Source organism: Urocampus carinirostris, chromosome 1, assembly GCF_059441175.1.
Source record: "Urocampus carinirostris isolate Australia breed hairy pipefish chromosome 1, RoL_Ucar_1.0, whole genome shotgun sequence".
Lineage (NCBI taxonomy): Eukaryota > Metazoa > Chordata > Actinopteri > Syngnathiformes > Syngnathidae > Urocampus > Urocampus carinirostris.
The window spans coordinates 32,856,774-32,878,766 of NC_142349.1; the positions used below are offsets into that span (position 1 = coordinate 32,856,774).

General features: G+C 39.1%; 1 protein-coding gene across 2 annotated transcripts in view; it reads left to right on the plus strand.

Annotated features, from left to right (window-relative positions):
* The first annotated feature begins 975 nt into the window (after positions 1–975).
* The window catches only part of hs2st1a (heparan sulfate 2-O-sulfotransferase 1a), a 63,509-nt gene continuing 42,491 nt past the window's right edge, over positions 976–21,993 (plus strand). For both annotated transcript variants that reach the window (XM_088335530.1, XM_088335547.1), the window contains exon 1: positions 976–1,443. In XM_088335530.1, the coding sequence (XP_088191656.1) occupies positions 1,320–1,443 (124 nt within the window). In that variant the 5' untranslated portion in view covers positions 976–1,319. The remainder of the gene's footprint in view (positions 1,444–21,993) is intronic.

Below are 21,993 nucleotides of genomic sequence, written 5' to 3' on the forward strand. Positions count from 1 at the left end.
TACTAATAATAGGGATTTCATTTTCACTATACTGTATCTTGTTTTTTTCTGTCCAATATTTGTCTGCATCTTCTCATCACTGCAACTTTCTTTGCTCATTTTCATTATGTGCTATTTATATGGGGTCCTGAGCCAATATTATGGCGAATAATTACCACGAGAAACTCTTAATTTTTTATGTTCGAACATTACATATCTTCATTTGTATTTCCCAATTATCATAATTATTGTTTTTGGACAGCCTAACAACAGTAGCTGAGAGACGGGCACTGGAAAAGCTGCGGTCAATCATGGACAATCCATCGCATCCACTACACAGCATTATCTCCAGACAGAAGAGCAGTTTCAGCGACAGACTGCTGTCACTGTCTCGTACTACGGACAGACTGAAGAGATCTTTTCTTCCTCATGCCATGAGGCTCTTTAACTCTACCCGGCAGAGTAAAAGCCCACATTAAACCACACCACCTACATTGCATATTACCGAATTTTATTGCAATATGTATTCTGTGTAGCACTATTTAGATATTCTATATAACACGCTACAGTGGGCATTTGCACGTCACACTGGGTATTTGTATATTGTATTCTTTTTCCTTTATTATTGTATTGTTTCCAGCTCAGGGATGCTGCTGGAAATGTGAATTTCCCTTTGGGGATGAATAAAGTATCTATCTATCTATCTATCTATCTATCTATCTATCTATCTATCTATCTATCTATCTATCTATCTATCTATCTATCTATCTATCTATCTATCTATCTATCTATCTTGTAGTGTCATCAGCAAATAGAATATTTGACTTTAATATGAAAAAATGGGTTAGATTTGTTTTGGTTGCTCTCATGTTGATTGTATTTGTTTAGGTTAAGCAGCTATGTATCCTCGGTTATTAAATGTACCGTAGTCACATCCATGATGGCGGCGTCAACGACGTACGACTCCGTGCTGATCAAGGTATGAAAGAAGATTTCTATGCGGGACTCTTGGAACTGGCCAATGGCCGGGGAGCCTCTTGACAGTGTGAAGAGCGTAGACGGGTGCATGTGAAATCTGGACACCGTGGACAGTGGAAACCGGGGAATACTTGCTCACACGGCAAGGTGCCGCTGCGTGGGAAGCTTTTGTAAGCCGCAAAACGGGCCATGCAATCGATGCAATCACAAAAAATGGACAATTTGCATCGCGGGTGGATTTAAATATCCACGCAGGTGGACGCTTTGTGCTCGCCGGGTTCCTACGCGTGTCTTTTCGGTGTCTCGAGCTGCGTTCCCCTGTGTTGGGCATGGACTGACCTACTCATTCTCCAGATGATTTGATGGGGCTGCTCAGAGTCATGATGCCGCCCAAATTGCAGCTGCTGGCTCTGCTGGCGTTCGCCGTGGCCATGTTCTTCCTGGAGAACCAAATTCAGAAACTGGAGGAGTCCCGAGGAAAACTCGGTAAGTCCAACAAAGCCGAGTTACTGCGCTTTAGCAACGATGTGCACCGACATAGGATGTTTTAAGAGCGTGCGATGAGCGCCGCTGCGCATTAGGCGCTCACTCAGCTCAAGGAAGGTTTATTTGCATGAAAGATGGACAAAATATTAGTTTAGCCTATAGATTCACTCTAGAAATTATATTGACATAACCACACTAAAAATCAAATCATAATTATATCCAGATCGTGCTCATATTTAGAATTGCTCGTATCATGAGCACATTTTTCCAATAACGGATGACTGAAAACCAACACTCTGCCTTATATCTCATCTCATCTCTCATTAGCTACACCGCTTATCCTCAGTAGGGTCGCAGGGGTGCTGGAGCCCATCCCAGCAATCATTGGGCAGTGGGCAGGGGACACCCTGAACTGGTTGCCAGCCAATCGCAGGGCACACGGGGACAGACAACTCACTCGCTCATTCACACCTAGGGACAATTTGGACCGGCCAATCCACCTGAAATGCATGTCTCGTATTCCCACTAAAAATATAATCACAACTTTATCATAATGCTATCATCCAGCAATTTGACAATACAACTGCTATTGAATGCATACATGAATCAATACAGTATATATATTTTCCAAGAAGATTTTGTATTTTTGTTATACAGTGATACCCTTACGTACAACATTCATTTATAACCAGATCGTGCTCGTATTTAGAATTGCTGGTATAAAGTTTCTCAATACAGAATTACTGAAAACCAAATAATTTGTTGCCAGCCCCCTAAAAGCATCCAGGTTAACACTAAAGGGCTATGCTTGTTTTAGGAGTCTTGTCAAGTCATGTTTATTTGTATAGCCCTTAATCACAAAGAGTCTCAAAGGGCTACACAGACCACAGATTGTTGCAAACCACAGACTGTTATTACACCATCCCCTGATCTAAAGCCTACATGAGGGCAAATATTACACAGTTATTTTCAACATAGAATATAGGTTATTCATATGCTATAGAATAGAAGTCCGTTTTAAGCCTAGATTTAAACAGTTCCATTGAGGTTGCAGATTGAATCTCAGGGGGAAGAGCATTCTTCAGAACTGAGGCCCGAATGGAGAACGCTCTCAAACCTGCGGATCTCTTCTTGGCTCTTGGGATCCCTAGTAGACCAGCATTTTCAGACCGAAGTCTTCGGACCGGAACATAGGGTGAAATTAAATCTGAAAGATATGAGGGAGAGAGTCTATGTACTACCAACAGAACCTTAAAATCACATCTTAAGCTAGCAGGGAGCCAATGCAGGTTAGCTAAAATCGGGGTAATGTGATCAAACTTTCTTGTCTTAGTTAAAAGCCTTGCTGGAGCATTTTGTACCAGCCGAAGCCTCTTGATTTTGGACTTTGGGAGACCGTAGAGTAGTGCACTACAGTCTTCTAGTGTGCAATGTGCATAGCAGTGCATTACATACTTAGTCAGCTCAGGAAAGGTTCTATCTGCATGATGGATGGTCAAAATGATAAGTCCACAGATTCACACTATTAATCATGTTTACATATTAACACTGAAAATCAAATCATAATTTGATCACAATGTTATCAACCAGTAATTTGACAATGCAACTGTAAAAACACACACAAATGAATCAAAACAGTTTATTTTCCAAGAAAATTTTGTTATTTTGTTGTACAGTGATACCTCTTCATACAACAAAAATTTGTTTCCAGAATGTGCTCGTATCTTGAATTGCTCATATTTATTTTTAAAATTTGAATCGGCAGTTAAGCGGGTATGAGCTAGGGGCTAGACGACAAATGAAATAATTTCAATTCAATTGTCGTTTTAAAAATCAAGAATTTTTAACTTAAGCTAAATCTTGAATTTGATAAAGAGATTTTTAAATTGAATTAAAATTACTTGGTGCGGATGCTGGTTATTAAACAATAGCTGCTATCTAATAAGTTAATGGTGACAGGTATACACGTTAGTGACAAGCTATGAGTAGCAATTGGAGGGGACGAGGTATACGTTTTTAATATTCATTAACTTTGATTCTTGTCTTAATGTTAGATAGATAGATAGATAGACACTTTATTCATCCCCGTAGGGAATTTCACACTTCCAGCAGTATCCTTGTGTTGAAAATAAAACAATAATAAAGTAAAAAGAATATAATACATAAATACCCAATGTAACGTGTTGATATAGAGCATTTAAATAGTGCTACGTAAAATACACACTGTGATAAAAACATTGTTATACACCGGATGTATTTTTAATCAATTAAATCATCGCTGTACGAATACATGTTAGGTTATTTATTTTTTTTATTGTTTCAGGCTTCTAAAACCAAGATTTTATTTTTTCCCTATTGCCCTGTGATACACAAATAAGCAGCTCCTTCATGCTCCTGTGAATGTTTTTATTTCATACCTTTGTGCAATTGTGTTCTTTGTTTGAGAATTTGTATACAACTGAGTTACTCGCAGTCAATAGCAAAATACGATTCCCGGAGGTGCAACAGTTAAGTTCTGCCGCCTGCAAATCTTGAACGCATCATGGCTGTGAGCGCTTTTCCTTTATAGCCGAGGAGAAGCCACTGCATCTTTTCCATGCGAGAGAAAGTGCAGCACAAAGTGGCGCCGTGCATGAGTTTGACGCAAAGGCTGGATTTTTGCTGTACACCAGATGTGTACAGTAAATGTATTGTCTTATATGCTCGGGTACTAATATCTTGTCCTGTTTTACAGATAACCTTATTAACAATCATTATAACCCCCATGAAGGTGGTTTTGTCGTTTGTCTATTAATGTACAGTTTTGTTTTATTCAGGGTTTGTATTGGTACTTGAAATACTTGAAAATGCTTGAATTTTAATGCTGTGTTTTAAATGTTTGAAAGGTGCTTGAATTTGAAGTGCTTGTAAATGCTGGAAATTGTTGCCATGTTTTTAAACAGGTTCGCTTAAAAATGACACAGGTATAGCTCTCTGGTGGCTTCACTTTGCCATTGCATATCTTCTTCCACCATGATTAATGGCTGCTGGCATTAATTTGTATGGCATTGTCCTCTGAAGCCTCATCGCCCGCTACGGGTCGCACCCAAGCGGACAGGTGCATGCTGTACCAAAACAAAGCACTATGAAATGTGTATTTGTGTAAGGATTACGCGTCAATTATAATTATTTATTATGTTTTGTGCATAAAGTTAGGTATGGTTTCCCAGTGGCAAATTGGCAAACTTCCCACAAATGAAAATGTAAGCTACATACTGTATTATTGTCATTTTAACCAACACTTATGTCAGGAGAGACGCGTTTCAAACAAATACAATTGTGACCTACTCAACATCTAAAAACCATATGTCTTTATACATGTACACACAAGATTATGTAAATCACAGATATATTTGTGGTTCTGCAAAATACAGAAGTCAAACCTAATTTCTTCATCTAATGGTACTTTGAAAGTCCTTAAAAAAGTGTTTCAATAAAAAGTTGTATGAACATGTTTTATTGTAACATGATAGACGTAGATGATGTACTAAAAATTAGATTTTAGTTTTCTTTAATAACAACAATATTTGAAAATTAAAAGTTCAGTCACAAACTGTGAGGTAAAAATAACCTTTTTCTGGGGAGCTGATCCTAATTGTGCATTTGGTAGCTTCTTAAGGTGACCGTGAATAATCATTTTTTACAATTTCAGACGCCCACGTCTCTAATGAGTCTGTGTAGCATCTTTACAAAGGTTTAATTTGGATGCACTGCATTCCTTTATTTTCACAGGTTTTTACATTGCACATCCTCGCTGAAAATACACGAAGTGGAAGGTTTTTACAAAGATAATAGTAGTAATCAGACATGGGGACTTGAGACTTAGTGACTTGGACTCGAGTCGACTCGAGTCGCTGTTTTTATGACTTGTGACTTGACTTGGACTTGGCAATCTAAGACTCGGGACTTGACTTGTGACTTGACTTGCCCAAGAAAAAAATACTTGGGACTTACTTGGGACTTGAAGGTGAAGACTTGAGACTTACTTGAGACTTGCACATGTGTGACTTGGTCCCATGTCTGGTAGTAATAGTTTCATATTTTGTTGTTTTGGAGCGTATTAGTCACTTATCTATTGAGCCATGGTATCTTTTTAAAAATCTAGATTGTTTAATAACAACATGAGTTCATGTTTCCTCTGTTTGAAGAAGACCTTGAACACAGTTAATGCAAGTGATGCAGTTGTCTTTTTTGAAGTAGCAAGCTCGTGTGTTTTGAAAAACTATGACTGACTGCACGTATTGTGGATTGTTAAAAAGAGTTTTTTATGCCCATTTTGAGTTGGTTGGACTTGTGTGAGGTGTATTTTTAGTTTTTAGCTTGGGCTACAAAGTTAACGAGGCTAATGGTGCGTTTCTGATGATTGCGAGTTGTTCATTTTTATTTTTACATTTTTGAATGCAGTTAGAATGAATCCATCATAGGTGAACGTCATCACTGCAAGGAACAACTGAAGATTAAATTACTGCAAAAGGTTATTAAATGTCCTTGATATCCATTCTTAAGTGCATTCTCGCTTCCCTATCATCATGTACTGTGGTTTTCTCAAAAGTGCGTTAAAGATAGTTTCCGAGTCAAGATACTCTAATTTAGCTTCTGTACAAAATCCAAAAGACTACAAAATGCTTAAAATGAGTGTATTTCCAGATAAGTACATGTTTTATGTGCAATGATCCGTCACTTAACATTCGAAAGTTATGACAAATCCTTTCAGTCGCTTCCTTTATTGGTATACCATATTTAGTGGGAAATCACAATGAAAAATGACTGCGTATAAGTCATAGCAGGATCTCACTTTGACTCATAAAACAGAAAGAAAAATTATCCTTTGTTACAGATTTTATGAAATGGGGATTTAATTGCTCAAGGATTGAGTTTGCCTTTTGTAGGAATGCAATACAATTAAAAATGGGGAATGGTTCACTGCCTGCCTCAAACGGGCTCGTCTCAAATAATTTATATACTATGCGAGAGGTCGTAAAGTTTTGTTGTTTTTGTAGTGTGCATGCTATTTCAAAGCTATGTACTCGTTTTAAATTTAGGCTTTGCCAAAGTGATTCATGTTAAAAACCGAAGGGTGTTTGTCAAAATAGCATACTAATAAACTGGGTTGGGACGGTCACTTTAAACATTTTATTTAAGATAAACAAACAATGTAACCTTGAAAAGGAGTAGAAGAAATCGTGATCACGTAGTTGCTTGTAGTCCAACAAAAAAGCAATACATTTTAACCATGTAGTATAGTGTATTGAGCAAAAACAAAACTTTCTTTCTCACATGGCAGACAAGATATGTTCTGTTTTAGTTCACATTAAGAGCACATTAAGAACCCAATATTGTTTTAAACACACAAAGTCTTCACATTCTAAATTTCCCAATAATCTGAGATGTCTTGTCACCTCTTTTTGTAGAGTGACAGTGATTAAAATTACAAAGGACACAATTAGTCTTTCAGTGGATTATGTCTATGTAAATGTGAGACGCGTGAATGAGTGCATGAAGGGAATGAATGGATTATTGAAAGAACCTTTGGAAGAGGGCATTCAATTGCATTAATTATGAATCAATTTCATGCTATTTGATTTATATGTCCATACTTGTTTGTTAGTGTTGTCTCTTTAATTGTACTTTATTTATATGGAACTTTTCAGTGAGTTTTGCAAATTTTTTGGTCGTATAGTCATGTTTTGTACACATGCACCTCGGGCTACTGCGTGGGTCCTGAGAGTGAGCGCATCAGTGCATTTGTGTGGAATGAATGAGACCGCAGAGAGAGGGGTGCGAACAGACATGGCGAATATAAAAAAAGCTAATGCTAACGAGTAAAAGAACAAAAAGTTCAAATCAACGCACACCGGATTTCATCATTGTCCCCTGAAGTGTAAAGCATAAATATGCTTTTCAATAAATGTGTAATTGTGCAAAGTCATCTTTATTTTTATTAAACGAACCTGTGATTTGATGACTATCCATCAAACAGCGGTGAGATTTTCACAAGCCTCCATATGGCAGAATTAAAATAATAATTTCACGTCACATTATAGTGATTACTCAGTTATTTTTGACATGTGGGAACGTTATCAATGTCATCATTTCTCACACTTCCAATTGGAAGGGAGCATCCACTGCGTTCACATCTTTTTCACACCTCCCATTAGGGGTCCAGTCAGTCCCAATCAAGATCTGGGACACTGCAAGATTATCTTTCTGATGCTTCCACTGTGGGAGATTTGATGCAACGGAAGATACCCCAAGGCCTGGCTGCTACTTTAGGTTTCCTTTTGCCAAATTCTCCATGACCTCATAAGCATGCTAGACTGTCGAGGTCCTGCTGGGTAAGCACAATTGTGCACTAAATAACTATCAACATAACAAGTGACATATTTACTTTTAAGAATCTTTTTTTTTTTTATTCATCACGCAGATACACAATTTCCAGGGTTTATTACCAATATGACGTTTTCTTGAAGGCTCTTTCCATGGCAAATTGGAAATAGTAAATGGTATACAGTATGTTGTATCATATAACAATTTCATAAATACTGTACAAAGAGCCTTTAATATGTGACAATATATACAGTATATATACATCTCCAAGCCAGATGCACTATATATATATATATATATATATATATATATCTATATATATATATATATATATATATATATCTACCCTGGTCATATCCCCTGAGAGGGGTGACCGACAACACATACAAAAATTTAAAAAAGGAGAAGAAAATAAAAACATTTTAAAAAAGGGAAAAAGTAGCAAAAAACCCCACAATTTTTGGACCATGGCCAACCCAAATGCCCAAACACCCAAACAAGTTAAGCACGGCATCCAAGTTGGTCATGCTTTCGTCCCTCCAGATGATATATATATAATGTGTGTGTATGTACAGGTATATATGTGTGTGTATGTATATATGTGTATGTATGTATGTATATGTATGTATATATATATATATATATATATATATATATATATATATATATATATAGGCAGCGCCAAGAAGGAGGATGCCTCTCGTCTTAATAGACTGGTGAGGAAAGCGGGCTCTGTTGTGGTCACAGAGCTGGACAGCCAGACAACTGTAGCTGAGAGACAGTCACTGAAAAAGCTGCAGTCAATCATGGACAATTCATCACATCCACTACACAGCAACATCTCCAAACGGAAGAGCAGCTTCAGCGACAGATTGCTTTCACAGTCTTGTTCCACGGACAGACTGAGGAGGTCATTTCTTCCTCATGCCATGAGGCTCTTTAACTCCACCCGGGGGAGTAAAAGCCCACATTAAACCCCACCCCCACATTTGCATATTACCCAGTTTTTATTACAGTGTGTATTTTATGTATCACTTTTTAAATACTCTATATAAACACGTTACATTGGGTATTTTTGTATATTCCTGTTACTTTATTATTATTTTATTTCAACACAAGGATACTGCTGGAAGTGTGAATTTCCCTTTGAGGATGAATAAAGTATCTGTCTATCTATCTATCTAATATGTATTATTTGCCCTCATGTAGGTTTTAGAAGATTGGATGGTGTCATAATAGTCTGTAGTTTTGAGTAGTCTTTGATCTGTGCAGCCCTTTGAGACTCTTTTTGATTAAGGGCTATACAAATAAACATGACTATATATATATATATATATATACATCATTTATATATATTTAGATATGTGGTTTAATTCCACCAACCGGCCTCCTTGTGTGGCATTATGACGGTGTGCCGGAGTGGGTTTTCCCACTCCGGTTTCCTCCCACATTTGGAAAACATGCATGGCAAGTTTTTGGTGACTCCAATTGTGAATGGGTGGATGTCTAATATGTACTATGATTAGCTGGCAATCAGTCCAGGGTGTACACTGCCCACTCCCTGATTTCAGCCGGGATGGGCACTTGTGTCTAGTGAGTATAAGCTGTTAGGAAAATTAACAAATGGAATTTTGTGGCTGAAAACGCCAGCTGCTCTACAGGTTGGACTTTTGCGACAGTAAAGTTTTATTTTATAACCAAGGTGAAGCAAGTAAAACATGTGGAACAAAGGCAAAAACTCACTGAAAGTTAGCTGTAGAGTGCATCACGGTTCACAATTCACGGTGCCCGTAACGGCCAGGGTGATAGGGGCACCACCACTTCCTTTGGTGTGTCTTGGGCAAGTATAGCCCATCCCTTTCAAGGTTACCAGTGGGACTGCAACTAACTAATCGGTCGATTATTCTTTCGGTTATTCGGTGACAACTGATACTCGATGCTAAATCACTGGGGAAGCCTTTTTTGTTCCAAAATTTAGAGTAGGACTGTTTTGTTCCCATTCACATCATACATAAGGCAACGTATCACTTGTGGCTTTCATAATTTTCTTGAAAAAACAACTTTGTGGCGATGACGATCTTTGTCACATATAAAAGGCTCTTTGTCCGGTTTAGGATTCTCTGTTTCGTGTATGTTTGTATCTACATATAATTATTTATGTATTTACCTGTCCTTTGAACTTCAGTCCAACAGCGACAATGATATCCTTCCCCACCCCTTGTTTGGCAAATTAATTTAAATAAAATATTTTGTGATTACATTTCAAAAAAATTTTTTATTTAATCTGCTAAATTGTCGAAACTTATAGTGTGCTATGTGCAGGGCAGAGGAACATCGATCTCGAACATTAGCGTGTGAATTTGGAGTCATGCCTAACTAATTAGCACGGAGGTCCCATCCATATCAAACTTGTGAGCTCGACTACATTAAGCTTTCATATTTTGGCAGTGGCCCTAAACTATTGTCTCGCTGGCCGCAAATGGGCTGCATAGACTCAAAAATATAGACAAACACGAATGCGGGCATGCATGTGCGTGCGCCTACAATTGTCCCGGAAAGGATGTCCTTTTGCCTGCCCTCCACAAAGAAAAAGTGTTGACTTTGCAATCAAACAAATGCCATCCTGATGGCTGGAGTGACCGGGCCGACATCTGCATAATCGTGTCGAAAATTACTTGCTGTGTTGGCAAATAGTCTGTTGCAGGATTTTCTGCATCCATGGTGCTGATAACAAATCCTCATCTTTTGGTCAGCTAACAACTGGCTTGGAAATTGTAGTGCGGGTCAAACAACCACAGGGAACAAGTGTGTCAGTGATAAATATTTCTTTTAAAGCTCCCCTCACCAGCAAATCTGATTATGTTTTACAACTCCTTGGTCAAATTTATGTAATAACATTTTGAACTTTTAATCGAAATTAATCTATAGTTTTTTTTATGGCATTCTGTGCCATAAAGTATAAAAACGTTTTGACAAAAAGTTTTATTTAGAAAAAAAAAAACAAGTTTAAAGGCTTTGGCGCTGCAGCTTAGTAAGTAACAAGCCTCTGGAAATGACACCAGTATGATAATGATGGCAAGAATGAGCTTGATCAGATCTTTGTCCACATAGGGTAGTAGGTCCCACTTCTTAATGTTGCACTCAAGCGACCGAAATTGAGTGATCTTGTCATCGGAAACATCGGGTGATGAAAAGTTCTCACAAAGTTCATTCATCTTTCATGCATAAGATTAGTGTTCTTGCAATACAATTTTATTTTGCTAGCAAAGTGCTTTTGTGGTTTTAGAAAGCATTGTTTAGATAATGGAAATATCATAAATGAAAAAAATAAAACAACAAAAAATCACCAAAGTGACTAATTCATCCTTTCACAAAATATTATTTTGGAAACCAGTAAATGTTTACTAAAGATTGGTAAAAATTGGGCAGCATGCGGACCTCCCATTTGAGAGAAATGTCTGGCATTGAATAAGCTAACAATCAGTCAAATCAAATATTTCATTATATTCAATGTTACAAAAGCGGTCTCAATTAATGAAACTAAAAATGACTTATTGCGGGCTGTGTGCACAACCTTTCTTGAGGGATTCGGACAAATGGATCCCTCATTTGAAAGGATCCCAGTCGCGTCCCAGTTATAGAATCCAATCTATTCTCACTTTCATTTGTTAAGACCTGTAAGAGCAATCATGAGGCTCAGAGTGCCCCACGGCAAAGAGCAATAAATGAAAAGGAGCAAAAATAAACGAGGTCCCTTTAGACACAAACATGGGAAAATAAATTATAAGATACAAATAGTACTTAATGAAGGAGAAAGTTTTACACACTATCAATTGTAAAGTCTAAAAAATTTGGTATAAAATGCAATTTGGAATTTATTCAGGGTTTCTATGGGTACTTGAAATCCTTGAAAATGCTTGAATTTTAATGCTGTGTTTTCAAGGTTTGAAAGGTGCTTGGGTTTGGGATGAAGTGATTATAAATGCTGGAAATTGTTGCCAAGTTTCCCAGCAAGTTTGCCATTGCATTCCTTCTTCTCCCGTGATAAACGGCTGCTGGCATTAGTTTGTAACCCTAATTATCAGTGTAAAGCGCTTTGGGGGGTCTTCAGTGACTTAAAAAAAACGTTATATACTTTAAATGAAGGCCATTTACCATATACAGTATTTTCTGAAATTACAGATGATTACCATAAAATGTTTTGATAAGTGCAGATTGCAACAACCCCGCATTGCTGTACAAGGTTTGGTAGATATCCTGCTCTGATTACCCAATCAGAAGCCGAGGTTATCAATTGAAAAAGAAGAAAACACTTTTTTTTTTACTTTAATCTTGACAACAAGACCAAGTCAAGTCATGTTTATTTGTAAAGCCCTTAATCACAAGGAGTGTCAAAGGGCTGCACAAACAAGAGTATTGATATATATTTTAAAGTATGGAAATGCTTTTCTCCAGTTTACCTGTCTGATCTATCTTTGCGATTGTCCCCAACTAGATGAGGCCGTCTGACCAACGGTGATTTGTTCATTTTGTGATATGATGTTTGTTGCAGCACAACTGAAAAGAAAAAATAAACCTGAAAAATACAAACTATTACCAGCTGCCGTTGATCACGAGGGAAGCCGTGGCAAAGCCACCAGAGAGCCGTGTCAATAAAATTCCTAAGCATGCTTGTGAAAAATGGCCGCAATTTAAAGGGACATTTTGTATCATTTAGGGCCTCCTAGTGGTGAAAAACAACCCTCATTCTTTAAAAAAAAAATTAAAAATTGATTTGAATGATATGTAAAAATGCTATCGTACAAACCTGCATTTTTTTCATTACTCTTTTAATTTATATAACATTAGCTCACCTAAAAGCAGCGGACAGATAGTCCTCATTCTTGTACTATTAATACAATAACCAGTTTCTGTAATGCAGTTCCCCTTTCACGGTATCCCCACTTCACAGCTCATGGGTCCTTAACCACAGGGGTTGTAGGGGCACCACAGCCTGTGGTGTGCCTTGATGAAGTACAGCCTGGCTGTACCCATCCCTCCCCAGGCGGTTTTATTTGAGTAGAGGTTTGATCCCCCACATGGAACAGACCGTACTGGTTCTCACAGTTTCCTGTAGCAGGTGAAGCCTCCTGCTCTGATTCAGATACAGCACCTTATCATCTGGTCACCATTGTTTTTCAGTGTACAGCGACATCTAGCGCTTCAGAGATGAGCCAGCACCTCGGGAATGGGGGACAGCGTTGTTTTTGTGACGTTACTGATACTAGATACTAAATCAGTGGGGAAAATCTATTGTTATATTTTGAGTATCACATTTTACAATACTCATCACTTGGGGCTTTCATATTTTTGTGAAAGAATACAAATTGTGGTGATGACATTACGTTCTTAGCTTTTGTGATATATTCAACGTAAAGGTGGTTTGGATCGTGTCCATCACACAAGGGGCGCACTGCACGCTAGGGCGCGCCGCACAATTTGAGACATTCATGGGCGCGTTATGGTTGTGGAAATACGGTACTTGCTCGCCCAACCCTAAGCGGCTGCAATGATGAATCCAGTAGATGGCAGCAGCAAGTAAACAAGTTCCTAATTCTGTCCAGCTCCTTTTGAATTATTAATGTTTTAGCTCATCTTCACTCTTTGCTTCTCATTCATTATTCCTCGCAGAGGATAAAGAACCGCCTGCGAGCAATCTCGCTGTTCATGTAACAAATACAGTATTAGGCTACAATTGAATTGCTTTTGATGTGAATTTAAGATGCACAATGTGGATTCCACCCAGCCTGCGCCGACCCAGTACACGCAGTGCACAGCATGCGGTCGTGTTGGCGGCCATGCAGGTTGCACCATTTCCTGCGATGCGCTATTGTGCCAATGGCACTCCTGAGGTTTGGCCAAGAAGCCTCCTGCATGACAATGACACCGCCATGCAGCTGCACGACTGTGGGCGTCATCCATTATTCTGACACCACAGTTCTTTGAGGCTGCTTATCGGCTGCCTCAATGCCGATTTAGAACAACTGTGCAGCGAGTAACCCGATGTTTTCAGCACATTTCTGCCAGTTTTGTGTTTGCGTAGTGCCTATTTGGTTTTGTTGGTTTGTTTTGAAACTTAGCTTGAGAAAATAATCAAACAAGTCCTGGTCTACATTTTTGGCCAGAGCGGTGTGAAATCAGATGTTAGACTTTCAAGCATATCACTTTTTTTCAAACCTTGCCAGTAGTGAGTGTCTGAAACGGAATTAAAACACTTCATATGTAAAACAAAATCTAGATTTTTTTTTTCCCTCTATATTTGACAAATATAACATGCTGTTATTTATAATCAACTCAAATTACACTGCATTGTATAAAAACAAGGCAGCACGTCGGATGAGTGGTTAGCACGTCTGCGGCACAGTTCTGAGGTCATGGGTTTAAATCCAACTTTCTGCCTTCTTGTGGGAGTTTGCATGTCCTCCCCGTGCTTGCGTTGGTTTCCTCCGGGCACTCCGGTTTCCTCCCACATTCCAAACAATCATGCATGTCAGGTTAATTGGCCGGTCCAAATTGTCCCTAGGTGTGAATGAGCAACTGAGTTGTCTGTCCCTGTGTGCCCTGCTACTGGCTGGCGACCAGTTCAGGGTGTCCCTTGCTCACTGTCCGGAGATATCTGGGACTGGCTCGGACCTCCCCCGCCACCCTAATGAGGATAAACAGTGCAGATAATGTATGTATGCAGTGTTCATTTTACCTCTGAAAAGTGATGGGTCCCGGGGACTCTGATGCTCAAAATTCTATGGGTCCCAACAGAGATCTATGGGTCCCCAAAATCTGGTGGTATCGAGGTTGAAATTGTAAATCGGCGACAAATATATAATATAAATCTATATATTCATTCTGGGGCAGCACAGCGGCGCAGTGGTTAGCCCGTGTGCGGCACAGTTCTAAGGTCTTGGGAACCTCCTGTGTGGGTTCAAATCCAGCTACAGGACTTCCTGTGCGGAGTTTGTATGTTCTCCCCGTGCTTGCGTGGGTTTCCTCCGGGCACTCCGGTTTCCTCCCACATTCCAAAGACATGCATTTCAGGTGAATTGGCCGGTCCAAATTGTCCCTAGGTGTGAATGAGCGAATGAGTTGTCTGTCCCTGTGTGCCCTGCGATTGGCTGGCAACCAGTTCAGGTTGTCCCCTGCCCACTGCCCGATGATTGCAGGGATGGGCTCCAGCCCCCCGCGACCCTACTGAGGATAAGCGGTACGGCTAATGAGATGAGATGAGATGGTATAGTCTTTATTTAGTTGCGACTTACAGCAACTTCATACACAACTCAACCTCAATAATTGAACTTGGCGCAAATGCCATTATTTTAAGCAGATTCGGCTTGATTTTATTTTCTCTGGAATTTCTGTCACTTTGCTTTTACTCGAGAGAAATAGCAGAATGACAAATTTTAAACGTTTATGCATATGTTGGATTTTTGACCACCATAAACTGAGTTTTGCGCCTATCTTGTGCACATGAATTCAATGTAATTTATGTAAATTAAATTATCATTCCACTCAACCTATCTTATTTTTTGAAATCCACAATGATGTTGAAACCGTTCTTGTTCCCAAGTAACCTTGCAATAAAACAACTGTTAAGGCAAAAGGAATACGTTTTTCATCTCACTTCCAAGAACACGTCTTTTTATTCCATCGATCCTTCAACCTGAGTGACCTTCAAGGCCTTTATAAGAACTTTAATTGAAACTGTTGAAACTCCCTCAGAATGGTCATTTTTCAAAATGTATTTACTTTTATCTCGCGTCTCCAGTTCGGCCTTAGAGAAAGACCATTTCTGTTGTGAAGTACACTTTCTCTGACAAGGTCTTTCTTGTTATGAGTTGTGTCAAATAGTGAGTGCACTTATAGGATTTTTAAGGTGATGCAAGACTTTTTTTTGTCAAGGTCCAGCGCACAAAGGCTTGGGGCTGAAATTGGATTTAGTTATGCTGGCAACTGTGGTCATGTCGGTGAAAGGCCCACGGCAGACATTTTCTGGAAAAGAGAATTGGTCAGACATTGCTGACTTCAGGGAGACTGTAGGTAAAAAAGAAAAGAAATAAATACAGTGGAAGCCCAATGTTTTTCAAGAGGGAGCACATATTTTTTACAATAGAAACATGTCCAAATGTGTATTAGTACAAGCAATTGCATTCTGTAATGCCTTTACAGATATCAAAGGAGAGATGATTTAGTTCATCAGTTTTAAATATTTTCGATATTCCTTCGCGAATTCCAAACTCTAAACTGTCTATCTGTAAAGTTGGCCATTTTGGATATGTGCATTTCTCAGAATTCAATGCAATGAAAATAACTTGTTTTTATATTCCTAAATATAAAAACAATCTTTCTCACACACACACACACGCACATAAAGTAACGTTTCAATCATCAGTCTAATTACATCTTTTTTACGTTTATCAATCTTGTATTCTTTTATTGTGAAGTTGTGCTCATGTGTGTTCCTTTTCCTGTTTTCTGCTGACGAATAATAAACCACGCCTATGGACTGGTTGTTGCAGTCCGTCAGGGACACAGCCGGGGGAGCATGCCGTAAGCAGGGCTGCAGCTACCACGAAGTAGTTTTATAACTTAATATCTGTTTTTATTTGGGTAATACAGCCACCAAAGAGTTTTTATAATGTTTAACTTTAACACTATTTCATCCAAGACTTTGACCTTCTTATCACATTTCTCAACTATTTGAAACTACGTTCTAAAATAGGTTGGGTCATTATTTAAAGAAGGGCTCAGTAACCTATGGCTTTTTCATGAGTACATCTGGCTCGGAGATAAATAAAAATAATTACTGTACATGTATTTTTTTCTCGTATTATTCAAATCAATAGTTGTTTTTTTACCACTAGGAGGTACTAGATAACATCCCTTTGACTTAGGTCAATTTGAACCAACATCCTTGCTTTTTTGCCCAATCAACACCTTACAAAATGTTGTTTGAAATAATAATTCTAATGGCATTTCTACTTCTCTAGTTTTTACAAATCACTCCACCTTTCAAAAAAACTTGATTTTTATAAATGTGCAAATGTATCGGCCTGTTTTCATCCAGATTTAAGTGTAAAAACATTGTTTTCATTTTAAATAAAACCAGTGAATATTTAGCCTTCTAGAAAAAAAGACCCACTCAATTTTAATAGATAACCCAAAAAGGGACAGAGTGTAATATTTAACACTTCATAGTGTTAAAAAAGTTTATTGAAAAAACAATATCGATTGAAAAAAAATAACCAAAATCAAATTAATTATTTAATATGAACATGCAATGTTCCTTCAAAAATAAAATTGAATTAATCGAAACCACCCCAAAAACTGTCATTCTGTTTTTAATATCGAATCCCTTTATAAAAGTTTACATGAATTGATGAAAGTGTAGTGTAGCAGGTATATTTCAGATGCCCCAATTTGGGTTGACCTGATTTCTTTGCATCCAGTTGCAGTTGTTGATATCATTTTCAGTCTCCACTCAGGACTCTTTATGCTTTGACCTCCCTGTGACACCTCACTTCTTCCCCGAGGTTTCTAAAGCCTGCACGAGTCATTTGCTTTCACTCTCCTTGTTGGCATTCGGAACTTTAAGCAGCCAGTAGCCCAGATTAACTCTGTCCCTCTTCTGAAACATACCAGAGGAGTTGCTTGTGGAGGGGAGTCACTGTAGCGACAACCTTAGGGGTCTGTGACAAGATTCGCAGAGAAGTGACGTATTAACGCTCACGAACTGCAGTGTTATTGCATTGAGGGGAGCTGACGGTGCAAATATCAAAACCTAGACTCGCGACCCAGACGTTGACTAAAAATTTTAAAGTTGAGTAAACCCTCAAAATAGTGAGAGAAGACATCAATGTATTTTGAACTTGCAAGGAGAACAGGTGAGGGAGCCCAAAACGGAGATAAGACATTTCTACCTGTTCTAACCCCCCCGTATTGCCCAAAAACTAATTAAAAAAAAAAAAAACCGCTAGTTTGCAATAAGAACTCATTGAAAATAATGGCGTGGGCGCAAATAATAAACTGCAATACAGCACAGGAACACTGTACGTGACTTTACAGCTTGAGGGTCTCCTTTCCCATGATGAAAACAGGCCTGACACTCATGATTTATGGTGAGCAGCTTGCTCTTTAATGGTTTGTGTCCTTCTGTAAATGCAATGTTGTGCACAATGCAGCAAGTCCATCCTTGCTGCATTTTCTGGCTCCTGCAGCAGGATGACAGACAGGCTAATCAGAATGTTACGGACGGCTCGCATTCCCCCGCCCTTTTGCGACACTCTTATACCTTATATCTCTTATAGTATTTGTCGCCGATCTCAGTTGGTACCTCTTAAGACACGCCCACTTTCCTTATTGCCTACTTTCATTTTGCTGATGTCGCTTGACCAGAGGTGGCAGATCTGGGCGCTCACTCTCACCTTGCACCAAAACGTCTTGTCTCTGCATTTATGACGTACACGTAGCGGAAAATGAGAGTGACCGTCTCTAGTTTAAAATATATGGTTCTTGTATAATTTGCAAGGCATGACAGTAGTTTGAACGGTGCCTTGAATGCTAAAGGAACTGTCCCCTTTTTCCATTTTGCTCTCTTTTTTCTGGGGGTTGGATACAATGCACCCACCAATGCCCTGAAATTTTTAAAAAATGTTGTGTATTCGGAGTAAACATCTTACAATAGTTTTTCTGACCATGATGTCTACTCTATCCTAACTTGGAGCCCAATTAGTAAATGTTAAATGTGATTCAATCTGTAGAGGTGTAACAAGTAATCAATTCAAGTTGCTTATTTAATGAATTATTCCTTTAGATCAGTGGTTCTTAACTGGTCTGACTTGAGGACCCTCCTTCCCACCTTAAGTACAAGCTGCAACCCAAAAATAAGAAAAAAATCCACTCTCAAATGTATTGAATCAAAAGTGATGCAGTTTAAACCAGATATAGAACAATATATTAAATTCTTATCAGACTGATATAAGTTGTAAGTTCAATTTTCTTCCGTAATAAAAGTGCAACAAAAAAATAGTCTCATCTCATCTCATTAGCTGCACCGCTTGTCCTCAGTAGGGTCGCGGGGTGCTGGAGCTCATCCCAGCAATCATCGGGCAGTGGGCAGGGGACACCCTGAACTGGTTGCCAGCCAATCGCATGGCACACGGGGACAGACAACTCACTCGCTCAGTCACACCTAGGGACAATTTGGACCGGCCAATTCACCTGAAATGCATGTCTTTGGAATGTGGGAGGAAACCGGAGTGCCCGGAGGAAACCCACGCAAGCACGGGGAGAACATACAAACTCCGCACAGTAAGGCCGGGAGCTGGATTTGAACCCACGCAGGAGGTTCCCACGACCTCAGAACTGTGCCGCACACGCGCTAACCACTGCGCCGCCGTGCTGCCCTAAAAAAATAGTGAATTGTAAAATTAGTTTTACTAAAAGTAGTGCAATAACAGGGACAGTTTGGACCGTACATTTAACCTGACACGCATGTTTTTGGGAATGTGGAAGGAAACCGGAGTGCCCGGAGGAAACATGCAGGCCAGAACGTGCATACTCTCTTCAATGTGAATTTTAATTATTCATCTGTTTTACAACATTAGTAGGCTAATTAAAAGATTTGATTTTAACAATTCATCTATTAATTGACCAAATTGACTACCAGCTGAATTAAATAGCAAAATAGTTGTTGTTGAACAATTTTTGCAGCCCTGTGCTCACTAGCCTAGATGGTAAGGCGCCCGCTTTGAGACTGGGAGGTCGGTGGTTCGCGCCCCGGCCGAGTCATTCCTAAGACTTAAAAAGTGGTCGGCGGCGCCCTCTGTTGGCTGCGGCTGCATCGGCTCGCTACAACGGGTCAGGTGCAATCGACATTTCGTTCTGTGTACATTGTTACACAGAATGACAATACAAGGAAATTATTATTATTATTATTATTATACTCTAAAATGTACCAAAAATAATGATGATCCGGTGCATTTAAACAATTCAATAGAATCTGGCATACTAAAGTCAGCACCCTTAATTCTAAATTGTACAGAAAAACACTTAGATGGACCGTTAAACAAATCACATTCATACAATAGTTGTTGTAAACATTTAAAGGTAAAAAACTAAAGTACCGTATTTTCCGCACTATAGGGCGCACCGGGTTATAGGGCGCACCCCCAAAAAATAGTTTTTGGTCCTATATCTTCCATAGATAAGGCGCACCGGATTATAAGGCACTACAATGGGAACGTCGACAAAACAGTCTGATGATTCAGTCAAACTGATTACCCCCTTAACATTCCCAAAGCTTGCAAAGAAGCAAATACGTGTCGTAGACACGTGCGGATGCGGTGTCCGTACGATGTCACTCAAATGCATCATTTCAAATATCATTCGAAAGGTTAAAGTCTTGGGATTCAAGAAATGCCAACCATTCCTTAGTTTCTATTTTCTTTTTCGCTCGCAACTTTACTGTGCATATGACAATAAACATTTGGAATTGAGTTTAATTCACTCAACTCATCACAGCAACATCAAGATCGTTCTAAAACAAGATACCGGGAAAATATAAAGCCGCATAGCTCACCTAAGTTATCACGTTCAATAATGATACGCAATCATGGTCTTCTTACAACCGTGAGTGTAGTAAATCCAGGACAGTAAAATGTTTACATATACAGACTAATGAAACATGTTTCTTTATAGCGTAGTTTAGCAAGCTTGCTATTCAGTCATCTTTTTCGGCCAATTGCAGGGTTTGTTTTGGCCCTCTAGCCTATCCGAGGCTCCGAATAACTTCAGCCAATAGCGATCGATTTAACGGATGACTGACGCATCTTTTTTGGCCAATTGCAGGGTTTGTTTTGGCCCTCTAGCCTATCCGAGGCTCAGAATAACTTCAGCCAATAGCGATCGATTTGACTGATGATTGACACATCTTTTTCGGCCAATTGCAGGGTTTGTTTCGGCCCTCTAGCCTATCCGAGGCTCCGAATAACTTTAGCCAATAGCGATCGATTCAAATGATGATTGACACATTGGTTAGCCAATGAAACGCCGGTATATAAATCAGCATACACCGCGGACTACTCCACGTTCGGGGGAAAATCGAGTCGGCGGCTGTTGCGTAAGTTGCGAGACCTTGCGATTTAATATTGAGCCATATATAAGGCGCACTGTATTATAAGGCGCATGGTCAGCTTTTGAAAAAAATTAAGACTTTTACGTGCGCCTTATAGTGCGGAAAATACGGTATTTATACCCTCAAAAGCGCATGGGTGCAGCAGTAATGGCTCTCCAGATAGTTTTACATTTTTTACCATTTTCTTATTCATTTACTTTTTTACTTTTTCTCTTGGATACATGCCGAGCAAATAAAGCCTACAATCGCCATGACCTTATTGACCTGGGACTTAGGCTGTATTGAAACTATTTTGATAATTAATGTGGTTAGGTTCACACTGCAGAGCTTAATGCTCAGTTCCGATTTTTGTTTGAAATCCGCCTTTTTTGTGGGAGCGTTCATATTTTCAACTTAATGCGACTTATATGCGATTTGCTCTTCCTGCGTGAATGTGCCACAACTGTCATGCATGCAGAAAAGGACACATGACGTCACAAGCAATGCATGCACGCTTAATTTTGTTTACTCAATCTTGTGTTGATGTTGACTTCAAAATACCACATTTGAATCACACAGAGGGAACCTGCTTTGTTTTTACCCGCATGCATCTCGATTCTGGCTAAATCTGCTTGGGAAATAATTTTGCAATCTCGAGCCCTGATTTTAATGCCCTGGATAAATGTTCTTGTGCGCTGAGAACGTCTGGGCAGTGCGCAATTGAGCACGGGCGCCGCTTCGGGGGAACATTGGACACAGGCTCTGGCATTATTTTTATTTCATTGATTTTATTAGATCGTCAAACGTCACACAGTGAAGTAAAATGTGCTGAAGAATTAGCTTTTGTCTGAAGAGCGGGTTTGGAGGTATTGCTAAATATTGGCTTAATGTTGTGGCAAAAAAAACAACAGTTCTGCTAGTATGACTGTATGGGTCAAAGCTGTTCCCCACCCATGCTTTAGTTGGTTACTTTTGTCAAGTTGTCTCACATTTGATACAAAAGACTAGAGAGGATGATGCTTCACCCTAAAAAAATTCAT